General features: G+C 32.7%; 1 protein-coding gene across 3 annotated transcripts; it reads right to left on the reverse strand.

Annotated features, from left to right (window-relative positions):
- Positions 1 to 1,654: 1,654 nt before the first annotated feature.
- Positions 1,655 to 21,677, reverse strand: LOC148227232 (uncharacterized). Of its 3 annotated transcripts, none has more exons than XM_088202895.1 (4): positions 11,023 to 11,150; positions 5,071 to 5,136; positions 4,303 to 4,987; positions 1,720 to 1,792 (listed from the first exon to the last, which is right to left on the reverse strand). In XM_088202895.1, the coding sequence occupies exons 2-4, from the start codon at positions 5,122 to 5,124 to the stop codon at positions 1,788 to 1,790; spliced, it is 744 nt and encodes a 247-aa protein (XP_088059021.1). In that variant the 5' UTR covers positions 5,125 to 5,136; positions 11,023 to 11,150; the 3' UTR covers positions 1,720 to 1,787. The 3 variants fall into 3 exon arrangements, 1 of the variants encoding a protein (XP_088059021.1); XR_015812104.1 differs by lacking the exon at positions 1,720 to 1,792 and adding an exon at positions 21,593 to 21,677 and having other exon boundaries at positions 2,460 to 4,987; positions 11,023 to 11,159; XR_015812105.1 differs by lacking the exons at positions 4,303 to 4,987; positions 5,071 to 5,136; positions 11,023 to 11,150 and adding an exon at positions 1,866 to 2,002 and having other exon boundaries at positions 1,655 to 1,792.
- Between the last annotated feature and the right edge of the window lie 5,969 nt (positions 21,678 to 27,646).

Raw genomic sequence — 27,646 nt, forward strand, 5'->3', positions numbered from 1 at the left:
CGAAGTTAAATAAATATATCTGTTTTAACTCATGTCTTTTTGTCATCGACGGTTGTTTTTTCATATTTAGATTCTGTGTATCCCACTTCATTTTTCACTCGAATTATAATTTGAAAGATTCATGGAATCCTAATCTGAAAAAATATATTTTTTTATTAGAAAATAAGTTATGTGGTGTTTGAACTCTGTCGACAATATGTCGGTTATATATTGTATGTATGTGTATATATATACATACATAAACAAAAATCAAAGCAGTGTAAAATATTATAATACATTTTAAATAATGAATGGGACTGTTAGATTAATTTTATCAGTATTCTGTTATATATTTTAATACGTGTATTATATTTTTAAATAGGTATGTTTATTTTAATTTACTATCTAATGTCTGTTAAATATCATGAAAATTAAGTGAAATAAATAAAACAAGTTACAAAACAGTAAAAAGTACATTTTATTACAAAGCATATACATATATGTATATGTAAGAGACGAAAACAGATCATTGGTTCAAGAGAGAATAAATTATAATTAATTTTAATTAAAACTAATTTTTTCATTACTCTTAAATTAAAAACACAAAATGAGCTAGAATAATATAAACACAATATTTAAAATAATTATCAGTAGAAGAATATATAATAAATTATGCTTCTTTATAAAATTTAACACAATATATTGAGTAATTTTACATGAAACAGCTTTCATATTTTAATTTTATTAGTTCATCACAAAGAAGATTACCATCAATATCAGATTTTATGTTTACTGTGATTTTTAATTTGTTTCGTTGCTTTTGTGATTGACCTCTGGAAGATTAAATGCACACATCGTTTATTCACCAAATGTAAATCAGTAAGAATAAAAAAAGTATTTAATAAGAGTACTCACAGAAACAAGCAATGCCGGTAAGAGAACCTTGACAGATTTTTTGCATCTTAAGTATATATTATATATACCATTCTTTTTAATTATAGTATTGTGTAATGTAATTAAGTAAGAATGCAAAGGTATTTTATTAACACTAGATTTTATGTTGCCGAACAGTAATATAGTTTTCATCTGAAATTTCAATTTCTTGAAATTATCCTTTTATATAATTGCTTGAAGGCTTTCTATGCCCAAAATAAATAATACGATTTCTTAATTAATCTAAATCCAGTTTCGTTGTTTTTGTGATTGACCTGTGGAAGAGAAAATGTACACATCGTTTATTCACTATATGTAAATCAGTAAGAATAAAAAAGTATTAATAGTATAAGAATACTTACAGAAACAAGCAATGTCAGTAAGAGAACCCTGACAAGTTTTTTGAATCCTAAATATATATACACTTTTCTTTTTAATTGTAGTTTTAATACTTAAATGATGACAAACTAGCGATACAATTTTCTTCTGGAATTTTAATTTGTTGAAATTATGCACCTCTGTAATTGCATAAAGGCTTTCCATGCCCAATGTGATAATACAACTTTTTTGTTACAATGCGATCTAGCTTCCTTGTTTTTGTGGTTGACCTGTGTAAGAATAAATTTATTAAATATAAACTCAGTAAAAATGCAACAATATGTTATTAAAGTACTTACAGAAACAAGCAACATTGGTAAGAAAAACATGACCAGTTTGTTTAGCATATGTCCACATTATTATTTTAGGTAAAATACTCCAATATGTCGAGCTAGTGACACAGTTATTATGCTATTCTATAATTACATGAAGACTTCTGACATACTGTATAATGACTTTTTCAGTTATACCTCTATCGTGTTTTGTTATTTTTGGGATTAACCTAAGGAAAATTAAATACATCATTAATCTTGCTAAATAGTACTATGTAAGAATATTTAAATACAAGTACATACAGAAGAAAGTAGACGAACAACGTTGATTATGTACCTTTGATCAAATGTATTTTAACATTAACCAATTTATTATTACAGTTAAATAAATTATGGTTCTTTACTTTGATTATTTTTGGTAAGAAGTTCCAAAATTGCCGGACCTTTGCTGGGCATATTTAATAGATTATACCAACGCAAAAGATGTGGTAGCTAGTCGATCTGCTCTTGACAATATCGACAGTTTGAGGTAAGAATTAATTGCTTGTTTATATTCACGTTTGTTGTAAATTATCTAAAAGTCGGTCACCATGCACCAGAGAAAACCACTATAATTTTTTCCTGGAGGATGAGACCCACAGGTGGGGCTCATCTTTCATAAAACCAAACTTGTAAGTTGTAACCATGTATTATATTATATTATCAATTGTAGTAGTATTCTTACTTTCATTTTTTAATTTATTCCGTGAAATGTTGAAGAGAATATATTATTTTTTTGGAGCAGGAAAACTTATTACTGTGTGTATTGTATTTATATGCAAGTTGAGCTGAGTACTATTTTTAAAAAGCACATTACAGAATTGACAGCTGCGATGTTTACTTTTTCTATTTCGATCATTTTGTATTTTTGATTTTATTTTCTCTAAAGAAAACTTTGGTTTTTCATTTACATTTATTATTTTCTTTTCATGTTGTCTTAAAATCTTCTTTTTTAACCTATCACAATCAACAAGATTATCGTGCACTCTTTTCTTAGTTGTTTTAGTGGTTATACAATTTTCATCATTCGTTTGAATATCATCATCATTTTCTAATAATGGCATGTCTTGTAGCTTTATTTGTTTAGGTTCTTCGTCTATTTCCGAATTTGAATTTTGAATCATATCTTTCATAGTCATATATAAAGTATTTTTATCTAATTTATCTAGCTCAGTTATCGAATTCAAAAACATTTTCATCATTTCTTTATTCCAGCACTCAAAGTCCTTTAAAAATATTGAGACCCCTCCTTTACTTTTTGTTTCTTGAACTATTTCTTCCAAGTCATATTCTTTCGGGGATTTTTCACTTACAGGGCTATTTTGACTCTCGTTTTTATTGTTAATATCAATATGTTTCAACAATGCTGAGTTATGATTCATAAATTCTTTGTCAACACCAATATTTAGAAGACATTGATTCATATTGTTATGTGTAATATCATCGACGCGATCTGCTGATGATAAAGATTCAACTGCCATATGTGATTTGTTCATATTTTTATCTAGTAGATCTAGATGTTTGCAAGGTGTTGAATTGTTTGTGTTTTTGTAATTTAACACATTCTCCGAGGAACATCGGCTATTTACTATATTATCTATACTAAGTAAAGGTGACAAACCAATATTATTAGTAATATTGTCAACATGATCTGCAAGTACAGGGTCAACTGTTTTATAAGATTCATCAGTATTTTTATCTATTGTATCAATAGGCCTCGAAGGCATTGAATTATTATTTTTTTCTTTGGACAGTTCATCCACTGTAGAACATGGGTTATTAAGTACATTATTAATACTTAATAAAGGGGACAAACCAATATTATTTGTAATATTATCGACATGATCTGCAAGTACGGGTTCAACTGTTTTATGTAATTCATCCATATAATTATCTACTACATCAATATGTCTCCAAGGTGTTGAATTGTTAATGTTTTCTTCGAACAGTTCATCCACTGTATAACGTGGGCTATTAACTATATTATCAACACTTAATAAAGGTGAGAAACCAATATTATTAGTAATATTATCCACGTGATCTGCAAGTACAGGTTCAACTGTTTTATGTGATTGGTTTATAGTTTTATCTACTAGATCAATATGCCTCCAAAGTGTTGAATCGTTTGGGTTTAGTTTGTAAGGGTCGTTTCCAGCAGAACATGGATTATTTACTATAGTGTTAACCTTTCGTACTAGTGGGGCCAAACTGTTCTGTTGAATTTCTGGAAGACATGGAGTATCATCATGTGATGGTTGGACATCGAATGTTTTCTCTGACTCATACATATTTTTATTAGTGAAAACATTGTTCATAAGATTGTTTGGATACATGCTCTGATGTATATTATTATTTGCTGTATGTTCAAATATCGATGAACCGGTAGTTGGGTTGTTTTCAGTCCCTGGAGATTGTGGTATAAATTCAAGTGAATTCTTGTCTCCCTGCAAAGAATTCATATTTTTTCTGTATCTACGCTTCATTATTTTGGAAGCCACAGGCTTTACCGATCGTAAATGATTATTCGTACTAGTATGTATGGAGTTATATGCATTTTTATTAAAAGCCGCCTGTTTTAAATTATGTGCATATAATTCATTCCAATTTATACAATTGTCACTAACAGGCATCGTAGATGTTGGTCTACTATTCATAAATGGGTTATCGGTTGCAACATGCAATTGTGATCCATTATACTCACAGTTATTTTGTAAACTATTTTTATAAACTTGGTTCCTGCTAGCAGGATTCACTGAATGTGAACCACCATGCATAAATGCTTCTTCTTGCCCCAATGGTTGTGAACCAATATCCATATGTTTTAAATTGTACCTGTATAGTTCGTTCCAATTTATATTACTATTGTCAGGCGTTGTTGACGATGAACCACTATTTGTAAGTGATCCGTCACTATATTTATTACTTTTGGTATTGTATCTTAATGATTCATTATTCGGCTCGTTCCTATTTGAATCAGCTGGTTTTCTATATGTAGATTGGTTGTATAATGGTGAACCACTGGGCATTTCTTGTATTATTCTTGCTTTGTTGTATTCTGTATTTTCAGGAAAATATGGGCGTTTGACATACACCACTGATGATGAACTACTATTCATATCTGTTCTGTTTCTATTCATATTTTCGTTAACAATATATCCCAATGATGTTGAACCACTATTCGGTTCGTTCCTTATTGCATCATCTGGTCTTGTAGAAGTACACGGAAACTGCTTTTCTTCATTTATTCTTGAATTGTTTGGAAGTGCATCTGGTTGAAAGTATGGACCTTTATAATCAAGTGGGGTCATTCTATAATCTGAATGTTTAATACGCTTTTTAATCCGCAACTTAATCTTCTCGGTTTCATTATTTTCTAAATTATTCACCTGTAAAAGAAAATACACAACAACGTTTTAGCATTTAAACTAATAAAATAAAAGTTCAGAAAGTATTTAATTGTGGTACTAACGGAAGTAAGCTGTGCAGACTCGGGTGGATTTACAGTATAATTGTAAGAGGCCATATTGAAGCTCACCTAAAAAACACATAAAATAATTCCATTATTTGTTAAATATTGGTAAAAATAATATTTCTACATATTAAATATGTGTAGTTGTTATTAGCATACTTAATTGATGGAGAGTAATTTAATATTATCGTTATAAATTCCCTAATAATTTTCCGTGTTCATGTATGTAACCGTAAAATGATAATTGTTATAATTATAATATTAACACTTGGAATGGTTATTACTACCCGTAACAAGTCCGCTGATAGTAACTAGTGCTATGGGTATAACTACCGTTTTCGCTGTCTGGTGGTAAACGTCGGGTAAGGTATTTTTACTGGTAAAATTTAAAGCTTATTATGCTGCCATATGAATGTTTGTGCTGTATGGAATATCATTTCCTTGAAAAATTCCTATTTTTGTAAACAGATTAAAATTGTTAATTGATACCATAGATATTTTTCATTGTGACAATGCTATTTATTTTATAAATCTAATTTGACTACATTAGCTTATCTAGCCCGTCGAAATTTAAGATGCTATTAAATTCCTTTGCAAGTGTTTTTTTAAATAAAAATAAAACACATTTTAAATTTAAAGAGCAGAAAATTTTACATATAATTAACACATACAAATAACGATCTTAATTGTCGCTCAAAAATGAAATGCATAACAACAAACTTTGTCTTAAAAAATAAAAATCCCTGACACGAATAAGGAATTTGTCATACGTGCTTCGGTTCATTTACCTGTTGAAAACACAAAACCCCATTAAACTGATAAGCTTTCTTGTTCTATTTCTCTCTTTCCGAGTGTGGTTACATTATACGTTCCATAATATTTACAACACTTCCTGGTGTATGCAATTGAATAAGTAAGACCAACACGACGCCAAGACATACAACCTCTTTTAACCGATTTTAGGGCGTATCTTTGATTGAACTCTTTTCACAAATTAGGAAATGCCCAATTGATAAATTATAGATAAGAAGTGAAGTCTATTAAAATAACAGTTTTTTTAATCAAGGTGTTATTAAATCTATCTGTCCTAGAAGATTATTATATTTTTTAATAACTAAGAATTTCAGTTACTGATTTTGCGACGCGTGACTTCTTTATACGTTTGCGAGTGGATACAATTTTGTGTCAGCTTATAGAGCATCATTGATGATTTTGCTATTTAATTTTTAAAAATCATCACAGCGCAATTGATCGGTCCTTCGGTAATATGATCAGCATCAAAACTATAACAAAATTGTGACAATAATTATATCCAGTGATTCTCAACTGAATACTTAGGGCTAATTTACACGCTGCCAGTTGCTGGCATGCCAGCTGGAAGTTGACTGGCGGGTCACTGGCCGCTGGAAGTTGATTGGCGGGTCGCTACCATGCCAGCAACTGAAAGAATTATTGTTGCGAAAAAGCAACTCACCTTGCGCCAGTACGGTAATGTGGTAGAAGAGGAAGCTGGCGTGCCAGCAAAACAAAAATATTTGAAATGACAATGTACAATTAAAAAGAAAACAATAAGTCGAGGAAGAAGCTTAATACCACTTTAAGGACGTACAAAAAGCAGATTAGAACAACACTAAAGAACTCGCTACAGCAATAATTACACAATGGAGGTAATGAATCTGGCATATGAAAAAAGAAGGACAACGAGAAGATGACATCAAACCAGAGACCCTAAGGATAAAAATATTGTAAATAATAAAGCACAAAAATTGCAAATAGTTTCTGTAAACTGGTAGATTGTCAGTAAAATAAACAAAATTTTGAGCTACACGGTCTAATTGGCCTCGATATCTTCGTTACATAAAATATTTATTTATTATAAAAAATGCTGCATTGACTTGAAAAATATTTTTTAAATATCAATGCATCTAGTGCTTCATATTTCATAGAAGGTTTTTTCCTAAGTGTGTCCTGAGTAAAAAATGTGTCCTGAGTAAAAATTGGCCACTTTATATAAAACAATTTATAATAAATATAGTGAGAAAATTCGTAGCAATAAAGGATCACTCACTAAAAGTACTGAAGTGAGTCTGTTGCATTATTTGGCAACCAGACCAGAAAAGGATATTGCACAGAAAGGGATTATACAAGGTAAACAGTGCTCAATTAATGCACATATCAAGATACATCCGAACACCTTAGAGGATTTATTGTTTTCTATATGTCGATGGAATCTGTAGTATTATTGATATAGGACAGCACTTCTGTGCAATGAAGCACAAAATTATCCACTTCATAATCTAAATTAAGTGGCGTTCTCGTTATAAGAAATGTTATGGAATGACATTTTTTTACACTAAATGGTAAATATTAGCGGAATATCATCACTGATGTCGATCTTTCAGTTTTGAGGTACCCCAGCTAGTTATATATTTACATATATAACTGAAGAAATAATAAATAAACAATATTATATGTATGTAATATTTAAAAAAAAATTAAATTGATGTAAATAATTCCTATTGAAAATAATACCAATTAATTAAAGAGTACGAAGTAAATTAAAATAACAACAAAAATTTTTATACTAATTTTATAAAAAATATTGAAAGCCACTGCGTTGACATAAAAATCTACAAAAGCCGAATAATATAAAATAAATATCTAAAATAAATTAACAAAATTTATTATTAGAAAAGTGTTGAAATAAATAATTAAAAAATACTAATGCAAAAAAGTAGTAAAATAAATCGAATCACTGATATTTTTATATAATTTATTATAAAATAAATAAAAACAGAAATAATTATGGAAAAATACGTAAAATTAACTCACTCCCAGGAACTAACAAATTAACAAATGTGTATAAATTAACTCACTACTTAAAGGGTTAAGAAATACGTAAATAAATAATTTGGAATTATGAATAAATTCATTAATGTAATTCATATACAGAATGCACATTAATGGGGAGAGATGAAATGCTGATGCGCGAAATTTAGGGCAGATTAATAAAACCTAATTTTAATTAATTGAAAAAAATAAGAATCGGGTAAAAATTATATTAATATTGTGGGGACCACATATTTACGGTCACATTTAGATATGGAATCGAAGAATAAAATAGCTTCCCATATCTAATCAACCCAACCAAATATATAATATAACTACTAATCAAGCGCGACCAAAATTAGGGGAATTTGCAATAACATGTTACGTCTTCCTGGATTAAAAATAAACAAACTAGTCTGAAACCGACAATCCCACGCAAAAAGGGAAATGACGTCTTACTTTTAATACGTCACGGATTATTTTATAATAAAATCCAGGATGATGAATATTGCATTGCAAGGGAGACGATATCGTGAGAAAAATTACACTTGCGTGAGGACCAAAAACCGTGGGAAACAGGACGATATTGCGCAATAATATTGACGGAAGTCTACTACCATATAAGGGGTTGGAGTTTTCATACAAAATCACATCACTCTTGCCATCGGCGCGGGAGCAAGCAGCTTCACCCAAGTCCACCCTACGCCAGCGAAGACTTCCGAGACGCCTGCCTGGAACTTCGTCCTGTCGCGGAACCCCTGGACGTCCGCAGAGCATCCACCACAGCAAGAACCGAGCCAAGATCAACCCTTTTGGAACGCGAGCCGAACAGCTGATATTTTGGCCATCCAGCTCTATCCGTGAACTTCTCTCCAGAATTACGGCCATTATTTAAAATAAATCGTTGTCACGTAATGTACCATTAAGTAGCTAATAAAAACCTACATAGGTGACCTACAATATCGTAAAACTTATTCTTATGGTGTTTTTACCGCTAATCAAAAATACCTTTTTCAAATGTCGCGGGTTATTTGACTGATGAAAAGGGGTGAGTCGCCACTGAGATTTATTTTTAGCGAAATATTTAAGCAGCGGCGCTTTCTATAAGTCTGCACATTGTGTAACGAATTTTAATAGAAAACGTCGAAAAAATCACAAGCGAGACATTTCGGATCGATAATTGGTGTTAATTAGTTAGTTATAAATAAATAGAGAGATCTGTTACAATCCCCTAAAATCATATAAGCTGGTAATTCGATTTTGATAGTTCGGTTATTACATAATGCACAAATAATTATAAATCTTAGGCGTAGTTATTACTCATATTTTTATTTTACATATTAGTAAAATTATTAATATTTATGATCAAATTTGATTTATCTATAATTAAAAATAAATTATAGCATTAGGCGCAAGAATCAGGTATATTTAGCGTGTGTAAAAATAAGAAAAGGTTATGAAACGCTGTTTAATGCTTATATACCCAAGGACAAAAGTCCAGACTGCCTTCTTAGAAATGCGATTTTAATTATCTTTTGTAAGTCACTTTTTTAACAAAAAAATATTGAATGTATATGTTTTGTATTTTGTAAAGAACAGTATTTTGGGATAAGGGTGGTTTTAAAACGAAGCCAGGATTCAAAATTTATCCGTTTCCTCAATTATGGTAGTGTTAGACAGCGAAAGTGCAGAACTTATTGGTTCCTGATAAAGAATTAGTAAATGAATTGAGCTCTGATTTGTCAGCGCTAACACAGGAGTGGTTAACATGACATCATCAGGGATAAATGGGCAAAGTCAGTGGTTGATTTGGTAAGAATTAGAACAGTCGTCTGTTTAGTTTGTGAAATACACGGTGCTCACCAACTAACGAGATTTAGGAGTATAGTAAATTAGGAACAGGAAGACCATTATTGGGACAAACAAAAGAAATGGTTTTAAATGTATATACATATTGTTATATTCTTTGCTACATGTGAGATCATCGTCCTTCATACGAGTTTTGATCCAGCTTGCCTATTTTTAGCACTTCTAATTAGCATAATTATATAAACATCGAGTACCCGCGAATATATAGCAATATTTAAAAAATATGTACGAAACCAACGATTCAGTAATTATTTTTAAAATAAAACTATTTGTGAATAAAGTAATATGTGTATTTTTAGATTGTACCTATTATGTACCAGGTAGCCGAAGCGACAAAGTTGTCGGTCAAAAAAATGCAAGCAATTGTTTGGGAATTTAAAAATATTGGAACACGTGTGGTTGTTCGAAAAATTCGAGGATTTGTAAAACAAAAAAATATTGTGGATGACTTTGACAAATCAGTGATTAGAAGGTGCATCCACAATTTTCATTTAACAAATAGACAATTACCGACGATTGATAAAATTTACCCGGTAGTGAGGGAATCGATATCTTTTGAAGGATCGGAGAAGATATTGGGTAGATTAATCTAGGGTTTAAGTGGGAAAAAACCCGCGATAATTATTCATTTTTTAAAGAATTTCATATTTATTTATAAAAAGAAAACAAATATATAAATTCTGACGGCAGTCTTAAGGCCGCACCAAGGAAGCCAAAATTATAAAATATGTACTTAAAAATAAATTTAAAATTAAGAAGATCTTGTTCAATTTTTTAACGCTAAAAAAAATTATTTAAAAAATGTAAACATTTATCGACCACGCTGTGACTTGACATTTTGCGTGACTTTTACATACACCTGCTTCAACATGCGTGACTTTTAAACAACTGCTTCAACATCGTGAAATTGTCCTTCCTCGAGCTTTGCACCTTTTCAATATGATACGCACTTATGATGCTGCAATAGCATACGTATATTTCGTATGCTATTGCAGCATCTCAAATATGATATGCACCTTTTATATTATATGTAATGAAATTTGACTTGAAAGTGAAGCATTATTATGAGAATTATAATATATAATACACAGCATATGCACTAAAAATTATTAGTATGCATTATTAATTATATTTATTGCTGTTATTAAATATAAGGCAATTTACACATAGTTGCATTTTTTGAGATTATTATGTATTTGTCACTTTATAAGTAGTTTATGAAACATTTAAATATGAAAATTATTAAACTCTTACTTTTTATCACACACTGTTGAAGCGGGGTAGATTTACGACTGGAAATTCAGAGAACGTGTTACACCGAAGGAGACCGCTCTCGAACTGAGCTTGCAGACGAAGTGCAGTCACAGTCACGCTTATTTTTTTCTTCTAGCCTTAAAATAAAAAAGGGCCGATTAGCCATCTATTGGGAATTCCATAGTTATATGTATTTTTTTGCGATAAATCGTATTAATTTTTAAACCAAATCAAAACTTACACATTACATTATTAGAGACATTTTAAAACTTTGCATTTTATAACTGCTATATGTTACAACGCAATAACATATTGACTAAAATGGAATAGAATATACAAATACTGATTTTAATAAAGTATGTCATGGTAAAGTGTATTGTAGATTCCAAGGTTCGAGTTGTCTCAGAAGATTTTAGGTTTTTATCTAGTTAACTCTTATTCCTTGCTCCTGTGATGTCCCTAGGCAAAACAAAAAATTTCGCGTTAAGGGCAAAATCCACGATAAACATTTATCAGCGCTATTTCTGGGTTATTATATTTATATATAACTACCCTATTCAGTTTAAAATAGATAAGGGTAAAATATGCGATTTTTGGAAATTCCAAAAAATTGTTCTCACAGTAATTTATAAGTCTCAAAATATAAAAAAAATCGCGTAAAGGGCAAAATCCACGATAAACACTTATCAGCGCTTGTTCTGTGTTATTATATTTATATATAACTATCCTATCTAATTTAAAATATATAACTGTAAAATATGCGATTTTTGGAATTTCCAAAAGTTTGTTATCACAGTAGTTTCCAAGGCTTAAAACATAAAAAAAAATTCGCGTAAGGGCCCACTATAAACATTTATCAGGTAGAATAGGTATTTATAATAAAATTACCGATTTAAGCCCAAGTGTTTTATGATATCGGGTAACTCTCTTAAATTCTTGAATAAAAAAAGCAAACTGTTTAAGTGATATTTTATGATTAAATATGCACAAATGATAAGTAAATATATACACATATCTTATGTAAGTATATTGTATTTTGTTTAGACCGAATAATGTTTTCATCTTTTAATTCTTTTCTAAAAAATATTACTTATATTTTCGTTTGTACGTATATGTATTAAATTATGTTAATTATTTAATTAATTATAAGATCATGATTTGCATCACATTTATTTGTAATGCATTATTATTGTATCGCCCATTTGTCCGTCGCCCATTTTGAATCGCCCATTTGACCGTCGCCCAATTGACCGAGTCCCTCAATATCTTATGATTTATTATCGGTGAGCTTAGTCTTCATTTTTTTACAATATTCCATCAATTCATCCAAAATTCTAAAATTCAAAAAAGAATCCATGATATTTCAGGTCTACTATACAATTAAAGTATTTAACTTCGATTTTATTTTTTCAATAGTGTGGGGACCACATATTTACGGTTACATTTAGATATGGAATCGAAGAATAAAATAGCTTCCCATATCTAATCAACCCCTCGCCGACGCGCGGATGTACTAATCAAGCGCGTCAAAGAAATAGTGGAGCTTTCGGGAACAGCGATATAAAAAATTAACAACCGCTACTTTAAGTCGTCTTAATTAAAATATTCTTCAGACAAGACGATGAAACAGTTTCCCATGTCTAATCGACCCCTCGCCCACACACGGATCTGCTAATCAAGTGCGACCAAAATTAGGGGAATTTGCAATAACATTTTACGTCTTCCTAGATTAAAAATAAACAAACTAGTCTGAAACCGACAATCCCACGCAAAAAGGGAAATGACATCTTACTTTTAATACGTCACGGATTATTTTATAATAAAATCCAGGATGATGAATATTGCACCTTGCAAGGGAGACGATATCGTGAGAAAAATTACACTTGCGTGAGGACCAAAAACCGTGGGAAACAGGACGATATTGCGCAATAATATTGACGGAAGTCTACTATATAAGGGGCTGGAGTTTTCATACAAAATCACATCACTCTTGCCATCGGCACGGGAGCAAGCAGCTTCACCCAAGTCCACCCTACGCCAGCGAATACTTCCGAGACGCCTGCCTGGAACTTCGTCCTGTCGCAGAACCCCTGGACGTCCGCAGAGCATCCACCACAGCAAGAACCGAGCCAAGATCAACCCTTTTGGAACGCGAGCCGAACAGCTGACATTTTGGCCATCCAGCTCTATCCGTGAACTTCTCTCCAGAATTACGGCCATTATTTAAAATAAATCGTTGTCACGTAATGTACCATTAAGTAGCTAATAAAAACCTACATAGGTGACCTACAATAGTATTATAGGTTTATCACAACTTTTATAACCGAATTGTTTTTTTATACTTCTTGCGTTGGTAGAGGAACATGGTCAGGAACTGACCACTAAAGAACTAATATATATGAATCGCAGAGCAACATCACGAAGCTACAGAGAATATTTTGTCTCAGGAGGAGGAGCAAGATGCTGAGAAACTGCTCATTAAAAATTAGATTAAGGATAGCTGTAAAATGTGGAAAACAGTACAAAATTTCGTGGATAAGCACCACTTGAATTAAGCTGTAGCCACGAATCTATTCAATGACAGTGCAATGTGATATTTTCGGCAAATCATTATAAGGAGGCAGGTTCCTAGTTAAAGAACCACTAAACGATAAAAATATTTTATTGAGCTGATTTTGACATATCGGTGATTTTGATATGAATAATAAATAATAAAAAATATTTGTGTATTTTGTATTAATATTTTTTTTTGCGTTTTGGAATGAATCAACTAGTTTCCATTATTTCTTATGGGAAAATTTAATTTGATATAAGAGCGTTTTTACATATTACATATACGACTCCGGAACGGATATTATTCTCGCAAACAGAGGTTCTACTGTATTTAACTAATGTTAGATTGCCATTTAGGTGTATTGTAACAAGAAGCTTTGTTCTCATATTTTTAATGTCCAATCTACTTGTTTTTATAAAACATTATGAATCATTGAGACATCAGACTGGTGAGTAATTTGCTATTTTGATATAATAGAAATGCATATGTAAAATAACACCGCGTATTGGTGATTAACTCATTTAGGCATATTGTAACAGAGATCTTTGTTCTCATATTTCTAATGTCCAATCTACTCCTTTTGTGAAACATTATTAGTCATTAAAATATATCTGAGGTACGTCTTATTTCTGTCTTTATATTTTACTTTCAGTGACGTTATATCTCCAATATTCCATGGTTTAATAATTAAAATAATATCAGATACAACCTCTAGTCATAAAGCGATATCTTGAGAAAAATTTTGCCATCTATCTCTTCTATTGGTTGCTTTTGAATTTCTTCTATTTGTTCGCATTCTGCCGATTATTCTTCGATAACTTCTTTTTTCTTACATTTTTGTTATTTTTTACGCATTGTTCGATATTTATTTTTGAAAAAAAAATTAGTTCAAAGATTATGCGCTCATTTTTCGACTATATTCTTTTATATCCACTTTTGGACAACCTCGCGACAATTTTAAATGTGAGTATTTAAAAAAAAAAATATCCTAGTGGAATTTTTTTTAAGAGTCGGTAAATTGTAGTACCCTTTGATTAATGTTTAAATTTACACAAATATTATTATAATATAAAACAGACAACTTTGAAAAATATCCGCCCGTAACATTCGCAACGAATGTCTAATTTAAATGTATTTAAATCAACGATATTTAGTCGTCGTTTTGCTGACTAAAAATATTTCGTCACCTAATTACATAATGGGGAAGGTAAAGGAAAAATGTTCGCATGCATTCTCAGAAATACAAATGCACGTGCACGCATAAACGCCCCATCGACTTTTATTATCGTCTGCGATTTTTAGAGGAAGCAATAAATCAAACCATGTGCAAGGCTACAAATAAAATAATGCTTTTGTGCATATAAACTCTTTTTTCTACGGAAAGTGAAGGAAACTTTGAAGTATCTAATCGTATTATAGTAAAAACTATAATAATTAATCCAAAAAATATTTTTCAAAAATGCTAGGGCCCTTTTGGGGGTCATGAGGCGAGCGCCTTCTCTTCCACTGCGGTAAATTATATTAAATTATAAAAACAATCATGATAAGAAAACGTAGGTAGTACCGTCTTTTTCCGAAAATAAGACACTGTCTTACTTTTTTTTTGGTCCAAAATACGCGCTAGGGCTTATTTTCGGGGGAGGGCAAAAATAAAAGTATATTTATATATTTTTATTTAATATTTATTTATTTTACACAGAATACAGAAATTTAAATTTATTCAATTACAGTCATGTCATCTTCTTCTGGAACATCGTCATAAATGATCAAATTCTGAAGTCTGTTCTGATTTTCTTCCAAATTCATTTCCTGTTGAATCATTGGTCCGAATCTCTCATGTCTTGCAATATAGCTATAGTTAAATGAATACTTCTTGTCTAAGTAGCCTGTTCGTAGTGCATTGGAAACACAAACAATTTTGTCCCATGAATTTTTTACCCAATTCACAACTTCTTGTAAGCCTGGTTTTACAAAATTACCTCGATGATTTCTCACCATTCTGTTTTCAATATATTCATTGATTTCCATCCGCAAATGATCCTTGAATGGCTTGTTTATTGCAATGTCAAGTGTCTGGAGGTAAGCAGTCATTCCTGCCGGAATCATTATTTGATCGATCTTCCTCTCAGCAAGAAAGTTTTTCATGTCTTTAGCGCGGTGTGTACTGGCTGAATCCCAAACTAGTAAACCTCTATTTTGACCCCTCAACAGTGGTGGCAGCATAAAATCAACCCACTTTCTTATAACTGCTTGGGTGCATCAGGCTTTTTCACTTTCAATGACATAAATTCCTGAAATGCGTTTAATCTGGTCTTTTTACCTTTAGTGATTAAAAATGGCGATACTTTCTTGCCATCTAGACGAATCGCCAAAATACAAGTAACACGTGCACTATCGTAACCGGTAGAAGGAACGTAAATTGACGAGGAAGCCTTGTGGTGAACCGTCGTTTGAACTCCTTGGCCTAGGAATACCGCGGTCTCATCCATAGCAAGCATGTTGGAGAGTTGGTATTTCGAAAAATCGATGCCACCAACAAAAAGCTTAAACGCAAGTGCACGTTTAACAACTTAATTGTCTTCCAGCTTAAACATTGTTGTTGATCTCCTTAGAGACAGTTCATGTCGTTGAAGGAAGTTGTCCATCCAGTGTGACGATGCTTTAAATTCTTCTGTGGATGTATTAAATTCAATTGCTGTTTCAAGAGCAAACTTTTGAATATCAGCCCTGCGCACAACCAAAGCCATTGCTCTCCTGTCGGCAATCCATTCCCAGATGCATTCTTCCAACTCAGAAAATAACGGCTGCCGACCTGATCCAACTCTGCGTTTTTTCTCATTTCCTTGGCCCACCAGTTGACACAGGTTATCGTAGTCTGCACGCCATTTGCGAACCATACGGAGATCCAGCATCTTCTCTTTACAGAAGGTTACAAGATTTACACCCCTGGAGTCTTCCACGATTCCCTTTTTGTACTCGACGGAATAGCTCTTTCGTTTTGTACTCATTTTAACTGAGGATAAAAATTATTCACTTTATAAAAAATAAAATTACGTATGAGGAAATAATCAGACTTACAAGACTGAAATGAACAAGTGTTATACCTGCACTGTCGCACAATGCATACTGCTGCTTTAGTTGTATTTTTAAGATAAATTCATAGAATTAATTTTGACACGTGCTGGTGCATTGCTTGAAATGAACTGTAGAGGTAAACAATGAATTTCTCGGAATATTTTGTTTCAAACATTTCTCTGAAATACGAGTAGGTATTAGGGCAGCTAAACATACTTAATAAATCAACAGCATTTTTTAACGATTTTTTTTTCACATTATTTTAACTAGGGCTTATTTTCGGGGGAGGGCTTATATTCCAAAAACTCCTGAAAATCACGCTAGGGCTTATTTTCGGAGGATGTCTTATTTTCGGAAAAAGACGGTATGTGATAATCGATCAGAATATCAATATTACTCTGATAGAAATCATAGGAGTTCGTGAGGGATTTTAAGTCAAGTATTTTGAGTGTTAGTCATCAACTAACAACATAAATCAATCATGCATGGTTATTCAATTTTCGATCAATGTTTGTTTGTTCAAAGTCGTTCCATAAAAGCTCAATTAGTATTAACCGCTAAACCGGGCACGCTTACGCATGTGTGTAAAAAAAGTGTACACATATGCGTGCACTCATATTCAAAAAATAATATGGTTAGGAGAAGAAAGTTTATGTAAGATTTATGTATTATATTTAGGATTTTTTTTTTTACGAATACTTTTAGCAATTGGGGTGTCCAGCTACAGGCTTGCCGAGAGGGGGGGGGAGAGAGGGCACAATTTTCCGGGACCTGTTCTCCTTGAGGGACCCGACTCCGAAAAAAATCATAACAAGAATATATGTATAAAAAAGTAGAAACGGACCTTAAATAAAGAATATGAACTAAACTGCAGTTGTTTTATATGTATTTCAGGTATAAGTTTCTACAGCCCTTTTTTGTATAATATATACAAAAAAAAAGAGGGGAACATTGCCTTTAAAAGCCCCCACTTTCTAAGTAGTACTTTCACAATAAACATTATTAGCGCATAATGAAGCCGAGACAAATTTATTGCTAATTCGCATACTGTACCATATGCTAGTTCCTAACTATTAGTAGCTGAATTTATGTGAGATATTGCACATATTTTTTATGTGCGCCACAATTATTTTTTTTATTTATATATTTTTCGGATTTTGAGGCCGAAAGGGTGTTCCTTAAAAATGATAAACAGTTAATTAAATAGGTACAATTTACCAACGCATCAAAATAGTGTTGTATTACGAATGCGGTCGAAGAATGTTTTCGCTGGTGTGTCGAGTTATATTTGTCGGCTGAGTGCTGATGGAATACTTGATATTGTCGATGTGATGTCGTGTTTTCGTGAAGCTCTCTGGACAATCCGCTGATGTCTCTCGTGTGGATTAGCCTCTGCTTGTGTCTTGCGAGTCTCCCTGATCGTTCAAGACAGCTCTGGCGAATTTCAGATAGTAATGTTTACGAACCAATTTAATCGTTTCTTGAACACACCTCAAAAACGTGTTTACGTCTTAAGAGAAAACACGGACGAGGTGGCTATCTCGATGATTGGTAATCAAGGAGTTCGAATAACTATAGTAATAGACGCAGAGTCAAACATATTGCCTGGCGCGCATCTTCTCATTCGAAGGATAGTTATTATTGTATGGGATAATAGTTGATTAACGCCTTGGTAACCAGTGAGTTTGAAAAACAATAGCAATACATGCAGATTCGAACGTATTATCGTTGTGCTCGCGTCTTCCCGTATAAAGGTTTGCTCTTGTGCTACTGAGATCTCTGTTACGTCGTGTGATGTGCGAGCTCAAAACTTTCGTAACGGGTTGATGAGATTTCTTAGTTGTTCAAGTGGCCGTTATAATGACCTTATTATTGTGACTAATGTAGCCGTTGGTTTATAACTATAACATATTTATTGATAATATGTAATTTATTTAACATATGAATAATAATTTCGGGGTTTGCGGCCGAAAGGAAATAGACAGCAAAGACAGACGTCGGAAAGCTGGTAATTATTTATTCAGTTATAGTATATGTACTATATACTAAAGCGAAATATTGAAGAGTTGTATATTCTTTGTTCCGAGCGCTGGTGGAAGAATGGTGTCCTCGGAATGGTCTTCTGAGGTCTTTCAGAAATGTCTTTGTGCCGTCTGGAGCGTTTCTTCGCAGGAATGTCGTCTCGTCACCAAACTGAACTGTCTCTCGTCTGACCACTCGATGGTCTCCTCGTCATCTGCCTTTCCCTCTGCAGTCAGACCTTATGTATGGTTAATTCAGTACGTCTCCTTCGAATCACAACAATGCAGAGAGCAGTCAACCAATTATTATGCTTGTATATTCGACCAATGAAATATATCCACGCCTTGAAAAAGTAAAATTTGCTGGATGAACATATTCCAAAGATACTGCAAACGAGTAATAATAATGATGTTATTTTCTGTCCGGATGACGTATTGTTTGTGCAATATATAATGCACCAAATTGTATAGATTCTCTGGTCATTATGAGGGTAATAATGACCTGATAAATGAGTGTGCTTTGACACATTGTCTATGCATTCCTTCATGACCTACAGGATTATTTTTTTCCCTGGACATTACTAAGGTTTAACAGTGGTGATCTATTCAGTTTGAGTCGTTTGTGTTAATATGTCGTTATCATCTTGCGGGTTAATCCTTTTTTTGAGTTACGCAATTGTCAAGTTATATTTCACTATTATTTTATACGTTCGAAAGTGTCTGTGCATTTAAATGAAGACCTACCACATTAATATATATGTTGAAATGTGTATATGTATATGAGTGCATGTTTGAGTTGATATATAGTACATGTATTTTTATATATGAAATTTTGAATATTTTTTTTCTTTAAAGACCTCATTAGGGAAACGTGTCAAATCATGATGGTCAAAATTGTAATAAATAAATAAATAAATAAAAATAAAAATAAGACATGTGAGTTGTCCAGTTTAAGAGTTGAAACATTAAAGCTGACCACTTAGACAACAAAATTAAAAGCGCCAGCAATAAAACGTCGTAGTATTGTATCATGTGAGTAAAAAATGATAAATAATTGTTTATTTTAAAAAATGCAGAATACTCAAAAGTTGCAAATTTTTATGAAATAAAAAAACATGCACCATTGTTACGAGAAAAAACAAATATACTGTCGCGGCGGTGTATATATGTATGTACATACTACATGTCGCTACTTGATTCGTAATATTTTATGTTTGCAAGCAAATAACTGCAAATACTGTTGGTCGTCGAGAGTAAATATTTTATGCCAAAACAAATACTGTGCAATCTAATCAACTACCTATTTGAGAGATCGACTTTGTGAGGTTCAACCGATTTAAATAGTTTTGGCTTTACATAAGGTATTGTCATCCTTTTGCCCTTCTTTGTCCTTGATGAAAAAATTCTGAAATGACTGTTTTAAGCTTTTTTTAATTTCTAAGAAAACAATTAAACTAATGGTAGGGGTAAGTATTGCAATTCTTGGAATATTATTATTTTTGGAAAATAGCACTTGCACAAAACGCAGACAGAATTCGCAGAAATGTAACGGTGTTGCTTTTTTAGCGATAATATACCATTTTATGCGAGGTAAAAATAAGTTTGAAGCAATTGTTAATGGTTTGAAAGAAAAGTGTTTTATTGCTCTTTCATAATATTTATATTCTGTGTTAAAAATGGTTTTAAAAGGAAATTACGAATCGAAATTGCTCAATAAATTATTTATAAAGCTTAAAAATTTAAACTTTAAAATAAACGCGTGTGCTTTGGAATGGTATTAAAAATACAGGTGGAAGCATTTGCCCCTCCTTAATATGAATAATATGCATTTGCCCCCCCTTTAATATGAACTCTAGATAATCGAGCGTTTTCACTGCGACCGCACGATTTTATTGCTTTTTACGTGGATTCTAAACGGGGACGCCTCTTTGAATTTGGCCAAAAAATACATGCCATTTAATGAAATACTATGGATCTTAATGAAATGGAGATATAATAAAAAAAAATGACCACTGAATAACCAACTTTTGCTTTTTCCTGAAAAAAATTGAAATGACTTCCCCGGGGGGAGGGCGGGGGTGTGGGCAATAAGAAGAATGTGTGCAGCATTCATCAACTTGACCATGCGTTTAGTGACCCGATTTTGAAAATATCAAAGGACACTAAAATAAAAAAACAATCTCCATTGACCATTCCAGTGACCATTCGTCCCGGATCCTGCGGGACAGTGCCAGATTCTAACTCCATACTAATATATGTCCCGGAATTAGAGATTCGTATATTATAAAAAAAATGTTATATTTTCACATAAAGATTATTTTCAGAGCTTTATATTGATAACATTGTAAACCAACATTATTTTGCATTACATGTCTTCGTATTCGGGTATCGTCCGAGTACCCCCCCCCCCCTAACTTCCATTCATTATTTACTAGTTTATGACTTTTTGCCTGAGCGCTGATGCTTTTTGTTTAAGTTAATCCTGAACACAAGTTTTTCAATATTAATAATACGTGGACAGCAGATATATCGCAATTGAATATTGATATGGTCATAACATAATGTAATTTCGAATGCAATACTTGCGAGGACTTCAGCAAATAGAAAACTGATGAAATCTTTAAAAAAATCATTTTGTCACAAAATACTTATGTTAATATTAAATATTTTTATTTTATTAGTATTTGTTTCATTCGACAGACACCGGATTGTACTCCAGAATAATGGTCACCCTACAAAAGGGGGATCCAACATTTTTAAAGAGAACAATCCTTACGGATACACTGCAGAACTACAGTGATACATACACACATTTTAAAACAACACTCAAACTTTATAAAACAATCAAGTAATAATATTATTTATTCCATTATAATTCATCGAAATAAGAAATAAACTAAATATTAAGTGAAAATCTTACTTTTAATTACGCACTGTCAAAGTGGAGTAGATCGCGGCTGCGAAATCAGAGGACGTGCTTCACTAAAGGAAACCGCTCTCGAACTGAGCTTTTGAGTGAAGTGCCGCGCTTATTTTTTTTAATTAGCTCTATTGGCAAAAAGGCGCCGTTTAGGCACAATATTTTTCGTGAATTAAACTATGCATGACCCTATTTGATGCTAAGGATATTTTTAATTTATAGAAACTCATTTTATCTACACTTTTTTTATAAACTCGAACGAATTATAACTTTAGGAGAAAAAGTAAACCGAAAATTATCGCCACATATGGGACGCTAACCCATTAAAGTTAATGTGTTTCAGAGTTAAATTTAACCCGTACAAAGAGTGCTATTGATATAAATCAAATGATGATGTAAAATCTTGCGTCAACGGAAAATATAAATAAAAAAATTAATATGTCACAGAGCTAGAATTAATACCGGATTGGATTACATAATTGGAGTTGTGCAACAGGCTTATAAAAGACGGACTATATTTATTCGAAAAAAGATTACTGGTGATTTTTTGCTCCTAATTCACGATTGAACAATATTTACTAAATCTCTCAACCCTGGTCAACTAATTACGCAAGTCATTTAACTAAAAAATATATGGATTCCGGACAGTGGCGTAGGGGGCGGGCCGCCCCGGGCGGCACTTGCTTGGGGGCGGCATATTCGCGATGGGATCGTCTAGCGTGGTTCTTAACCCTGAATACACTAAAACATATATAAATCCACGAATAACAAGATCTTAATAATAACCAATTTATTATTTTAAGAAATGCTGATTTTAGGACCCTGCAAAAAATGTATAGGGGGGGGGCAATTTTAAGGATCACCCTGGGCGGCACATACCCTAGCTACGCCACTGATTCCAGATGATTTACGATATCCACGAATACGTAACAGTAAGCACATTCACACAAAATTCAGGATAAAGGATTTCAATTTTTGATTTGATACACCTGCACCTATCCCATGCGAGATCGCCACAAGCGCATAGATAATAAATAACCCTTTAAACTTATAAAAAGCAATTATAACGCCGCCAGAGATGTGAATAAATTAATTACTGAAATTGCTTTAAGGAGAGAAAATAAAGGTGTTTTTTTTTTTAGAGGTTTGTTTTTCGAATTGGCAACACTTTTTCCAGCAACAGCTGATTTATGTTCAGTTTGGTTTGCCATTTCACCATGAATAGTATTTATAGCAATAAATTCGCGGCTACTCGATGAAAATCGATATTTATCAGTTAGATGACTGACCGTATAGCTTGAAATTATTTGACGGAATGCTGACGAGCAAAGAAGATTCCCCTATTTATATAATAATGCTAATTAGTCGTTACATCATCACGAAAAGGCGTAATCGCGTCGTCTTACAGCCTAAAAATAAGTATGCTGGATCAAAACTCGTACGAAGGGCGATGATCTTACAAGCAAAGAATATAATAGTTACGCCAGAAAAACGCTTAAAAATTGTGTAAATTTATTTCTAAAATCGTGGTTCAGTTCGCGAAACATATTGTACGCTACGTCCATTTTACGAGCAAATAATTTGAATAACCATGGATAGTTTTCGGATATGGATAATACGTATCCGCAGAGACGTCGTACAGTGCGCACCGAATAAGTTGTTTCTGCTATGGAGCGTAATATCGATAAGAACCCGAATGAGTCAATTTGCCACCGTGCACAGCAATTTGAGCTTTTTTCATGCACTTTATGGAAAACTTTGCGGAAAGATCTTGGTTTATAAGCTTTCAAGATCCAGATCGTGCAAGAATTGACGCCGCTTGACGTTCGGTGAATGGGCCGAAAGTGAGATTTTCACCACAAAATTTTGTTCAGCGATGAGTCTCATTTTTGGTTAAATGGCTACGTCAACAAGCAAAATTGTCGCATTCGGAGTAAAGAAAATCCACAAGCAATTATTGAGATGCCGTTACATCCACAAAAAGTCACTGTTTGGACTGTTGGAATCATTGGTCCATATTTCTTCAAAAATTATGCCAGCCAGAACGTTACAGTCAATGGAGAACACTACAGATATACTGACTGTTTCGTTCCCCAATTGAATGGAATTAATGTGGGAGATCTTTGGTTTTAACAAGACGGCTCACCATGTCACACAGCGCGCATCATAATCAATTTATTGAAGGAAACATTCGATGAGCGTATAATTTCGCGTAATGGACCTGTGAATTGGTCTCCAAGATCGTGTGATTTAACACGTCATCAGAGCAAGGGAAAATTGCAGCATAAATGTACAACCTAGCTTAATTTATTTTATTATTCATCTGTGAATTTCTTAAAAAAATCAACAGCAATCAGCAATTAAAAACGCTAGCGTTTATATGGGATTCAAACCCAGCTCTTGCTTCATGATTTTAGATTTTTTTAAATTTAGGTCTATTATGGTTTATAACTCTATATTAAAATAGAAAAAAAAACTTTTTTAATAAAAAATCAAAATCATATATTGTTTAAAGATATACTTTTTGTATTTAGGTTAAATATATTTTGATATAATTGTATTACGCTCGAAATTGAACTGATAAATGCATAGTCACCCTATATCTTCATTGATACCTTTGAATTGTGACGTCACGACAAATATTCGGCTGTGCTATAAGACTTTATATAGATGGCATTGGTTATTTATAATGTTTAAAACGCCGATCTTTTGAGTAACGTGCAAATCACTAGAAGATTAGATTGCATAATATTTCATGCTAAAACAAATACTATTTGTTTTCGCATAAAATATTTGTGCTCAACGAACACCCACAGTTTTTGCCGATACACTTATTTGTTTGCAAACATGAACGTTACGTATCAAATAGTGACGTGTATTTATTTATTAAAAACAATGGCGCGTCGATTTGCAGTCGCGTCAGCGAATTTGCTATTCTTGAGACGCTGCATTTTTCATTATTATTGTATTATTTAAAATATTTTGCAACAGTATTTATTAACAATAACAACTTCTGCTTATTATTTATTAGTTCTTGTATTATTTTTACTTTTTTTCAAGATTTTGTTTCGACGTTTTGTTGCTGGAGCCATCAATATTTCTGTTCATGTAATCAACATTCATATATCAACTCTTAAATTTATCACTTACTATATAGCTTATCTGTCTTAAAACGATATGGTATTGAATTAGCGACTGGATAAGATTCAACCGTTCTGTTGATTATATATTCATACATATATTTTAATTAAACAAAATCCCTAGCAAAGAGATAAGATTGTTTTATAAACTATATTTAGTATTATAAATATAGAGTGATTTTTTATTTTAAAACTCTTTGTTTTTAACTTGGCGTCTGTTTATCGATTATTTTTTGTCTTTTTCTTCTCTTTTATTTTATTAGAAAAAAGAGAGAAAAATAATATTATGTAATATTGGTATTTTTGTTTTAAATCTGCTGTTTTTTTTTCGAATAAATTACTAATTAACGGGTTCGAATGATATTTTATTGTTTTTAATTAGCTTTGATTTTTCATGTATTCAGCGAAGAACCGATGTGGATTACATAGATATGGGTAAAAATGAATTTTATATCAATTGGGTAAATATTGGTATAAGAAAATATATTTTGGCATAATAGCTGAAAAAAGGTATCCGACCTCCAAGAGAGTATCTACAGTAGACCCCCCCAATAACACGGTAAACTGCAAACGTGCTATTTAGGCGCGTGTAGATGGGGGACTAGAAAAGACTACGTATACATTTTTTTCAATACGTACGTACGCATCAGGCGTGTGTGATGACTCGCTAACACATAAAGTAACGGGCACCCAATTAGCACGTTCCAAATTTACCGTGTTATTGGGGGGTCTACTGTATTTGTAAGTCCCGAAGAAGGTACTTATTTATTAAAACTAACCTATTATGCTTATTGTTATAAATTGACGGAGCTAGATGAAGCTCAGTGGTGTTATTTTGTGTATTTTTAACCCTTTGATCAACATTTTTTTTGAAGCTGTTTAGGGAGCGTAACCCTAGGGGTGGTTGACCTCGCGGCCAATGAGACTCCTGGTCGAATCCTATTAGAGCTTATTATTTATTTTATAATTACAAGTTGTTCATGGACGAATATGGCGTGACGTTTCTCGTGGTGTCAGAGTTCGTGCAGTTGATGATGCTCAGGATGGCTCAAGCTGCATGCGACAGGTGCCAGGAGCGTCTGGTGGAGGCGCGAGGCCGGTTCCTCAGGAAGGCTCCGGTAGCTCGACTGCCGCAGATTCCGCTCTCTTGTCTCGTGCCTCAGCTCTCAGCCTCAGCTCTCTCGCTTCACTCTCGTGGATTGTCCTTGGGCTCTCTTGGGCCAAGGTCTTGTGTACCAACTGCGGATCAACTGCCGTCTCCTCGTCGGAGTCCGGGCTTATATTACTTTAGGGGATGCACCCTTGCTGGCCAATCACGCTTGTGCGTCGATCTCCTAGCCAATCGCTGGAGTCGCTTCGTAGAATTCGAGAAATCGGATGTTGCATATTTGGTGGTGAGTTTTTGCTTGCTCCGACTTTCGAATTCTACGGAAAGGGTTTGCCGTTGTGAAGATTAATTGCATCCGCACCGTTTAGTCACAAAAGGGATACTCTTAACGACCCGTGTTGTGTGGTCAAAAGAAATCCCTCTTGTGCCATGATGTTTGTCTCATTGTTAATGGTGAACATTCTTGGTTACGGGCATTAACAATGAGACAATTGCCATTTTTTTGTGCGTTACAATACATGGTGGTCGACAGTCGCCACAGCTGTGTTTATATTTTTTTATTTGAAGCAACAGTTAATGGTTTAATTAATATATTTAATAAGACCTAACACCCATTCATATAGAATTTAAATAATGGCCACATTTTATTAAAAAAAGGGAAAATAAAACCTTCACCCATCTAGCCAAAATCACAAAAAAATTAAAGGGGGAGAAAGTAAAAATGTGTCATGCACAAGTTCTTTAATACTTTGGTTCCACGTTACATAAGTGTCACACGTTTTATGGACTTGTTCTAATCCAGAATCAGCTAAAAAACGTTCAAATTATGATGGACTGAATTTATAAATTATATATTTTACAGGAATAATTATTGTTTCAAGACGTGCGTTATTGCTAAAGGCGTGCGTTCCGCACGCTCTTATCTCTCACTCACTCTCGTCACTTAAGCGAACGAGCGAACGAAAGGGAAAGTACCTCACTTTTTGCGAACGTTTCCAGGCAATATTCAAAAGTATAGTAAGCGTTAGTTCTGAGTTCTTGGAACTACCCTATGTATTACAATTTATAATATATACTTGTAAAATATGCATTTTTTTAAATTCCGAAAGATTGTTCTCACAGTAATTCTCAAGGCGCAAAACAAAAAAAATCACTTCATGAGTAAAACCCCAATAAACATTTTTCTGTATTGTTAGTTATCTTTATTTATATAAAATTTTGTATGAAATCGGGTAACTCTTAGGAGTTCTTAAATAAATAAAAATCAAACGGTTTATATAATATAATAAGTCGTTTCTCAGACGAGAAACTACTTATTATTGTAAAAAGTTGTGAAAAAAATATCTGACTTTCTATTAGGGGATTGTTTTAAAAATAATCAAACCTCGTTAAGATTGCTTTAAAAAATATCAAACGTTACTTAGCTTTTTAAAATGTGCCTTTTCTTACTCGCATCTGGTTACTTCGCAACGTTTCGACCACCGATGTTGGGGTCATCATCTGGGGCGTAATCTTGACCGTATCTCAGTCTCCGCAGAGTTTTCAGCTGCCTCGTCTTTGATTCGATCTTGTGCTTTGTTATTTTTTGTTTGTTTGTTGTTAAGGGAACAAGTGGATTCATTTTCGAATTAATATGTTTAAATGAATTTTTATTCATATGATTAAAAAAAAAAATTAGCTTGGTTTAAGACCGGTAACCAAGTATTGGAAATTGCTTTCGCGTTGTCTCTTTTATTTAATGCTATTTTGCTTTTAATTTCGATTTCAATTGTTTTTCTATATTTTTTTACAATTGAATTTTATTTT

Source organism: Plectrocnemia conspersa, unplaced genomic scaffold (genome assembly GCF_051122295.1).
Source record: "Plectrocnemia conspersa isolate PC_06_02 unplaced genomic scaffold, ASM5112229v1 ptg000013l, whole genome shotgun sequence".
Classification (NCBI taxonomy): Eukaryota; Metazoa; Arthropoda; class Insecta; order Trichoptera; family Polycentropodidae; genus Plectrocnemia; species Plectrocnemia conspersa.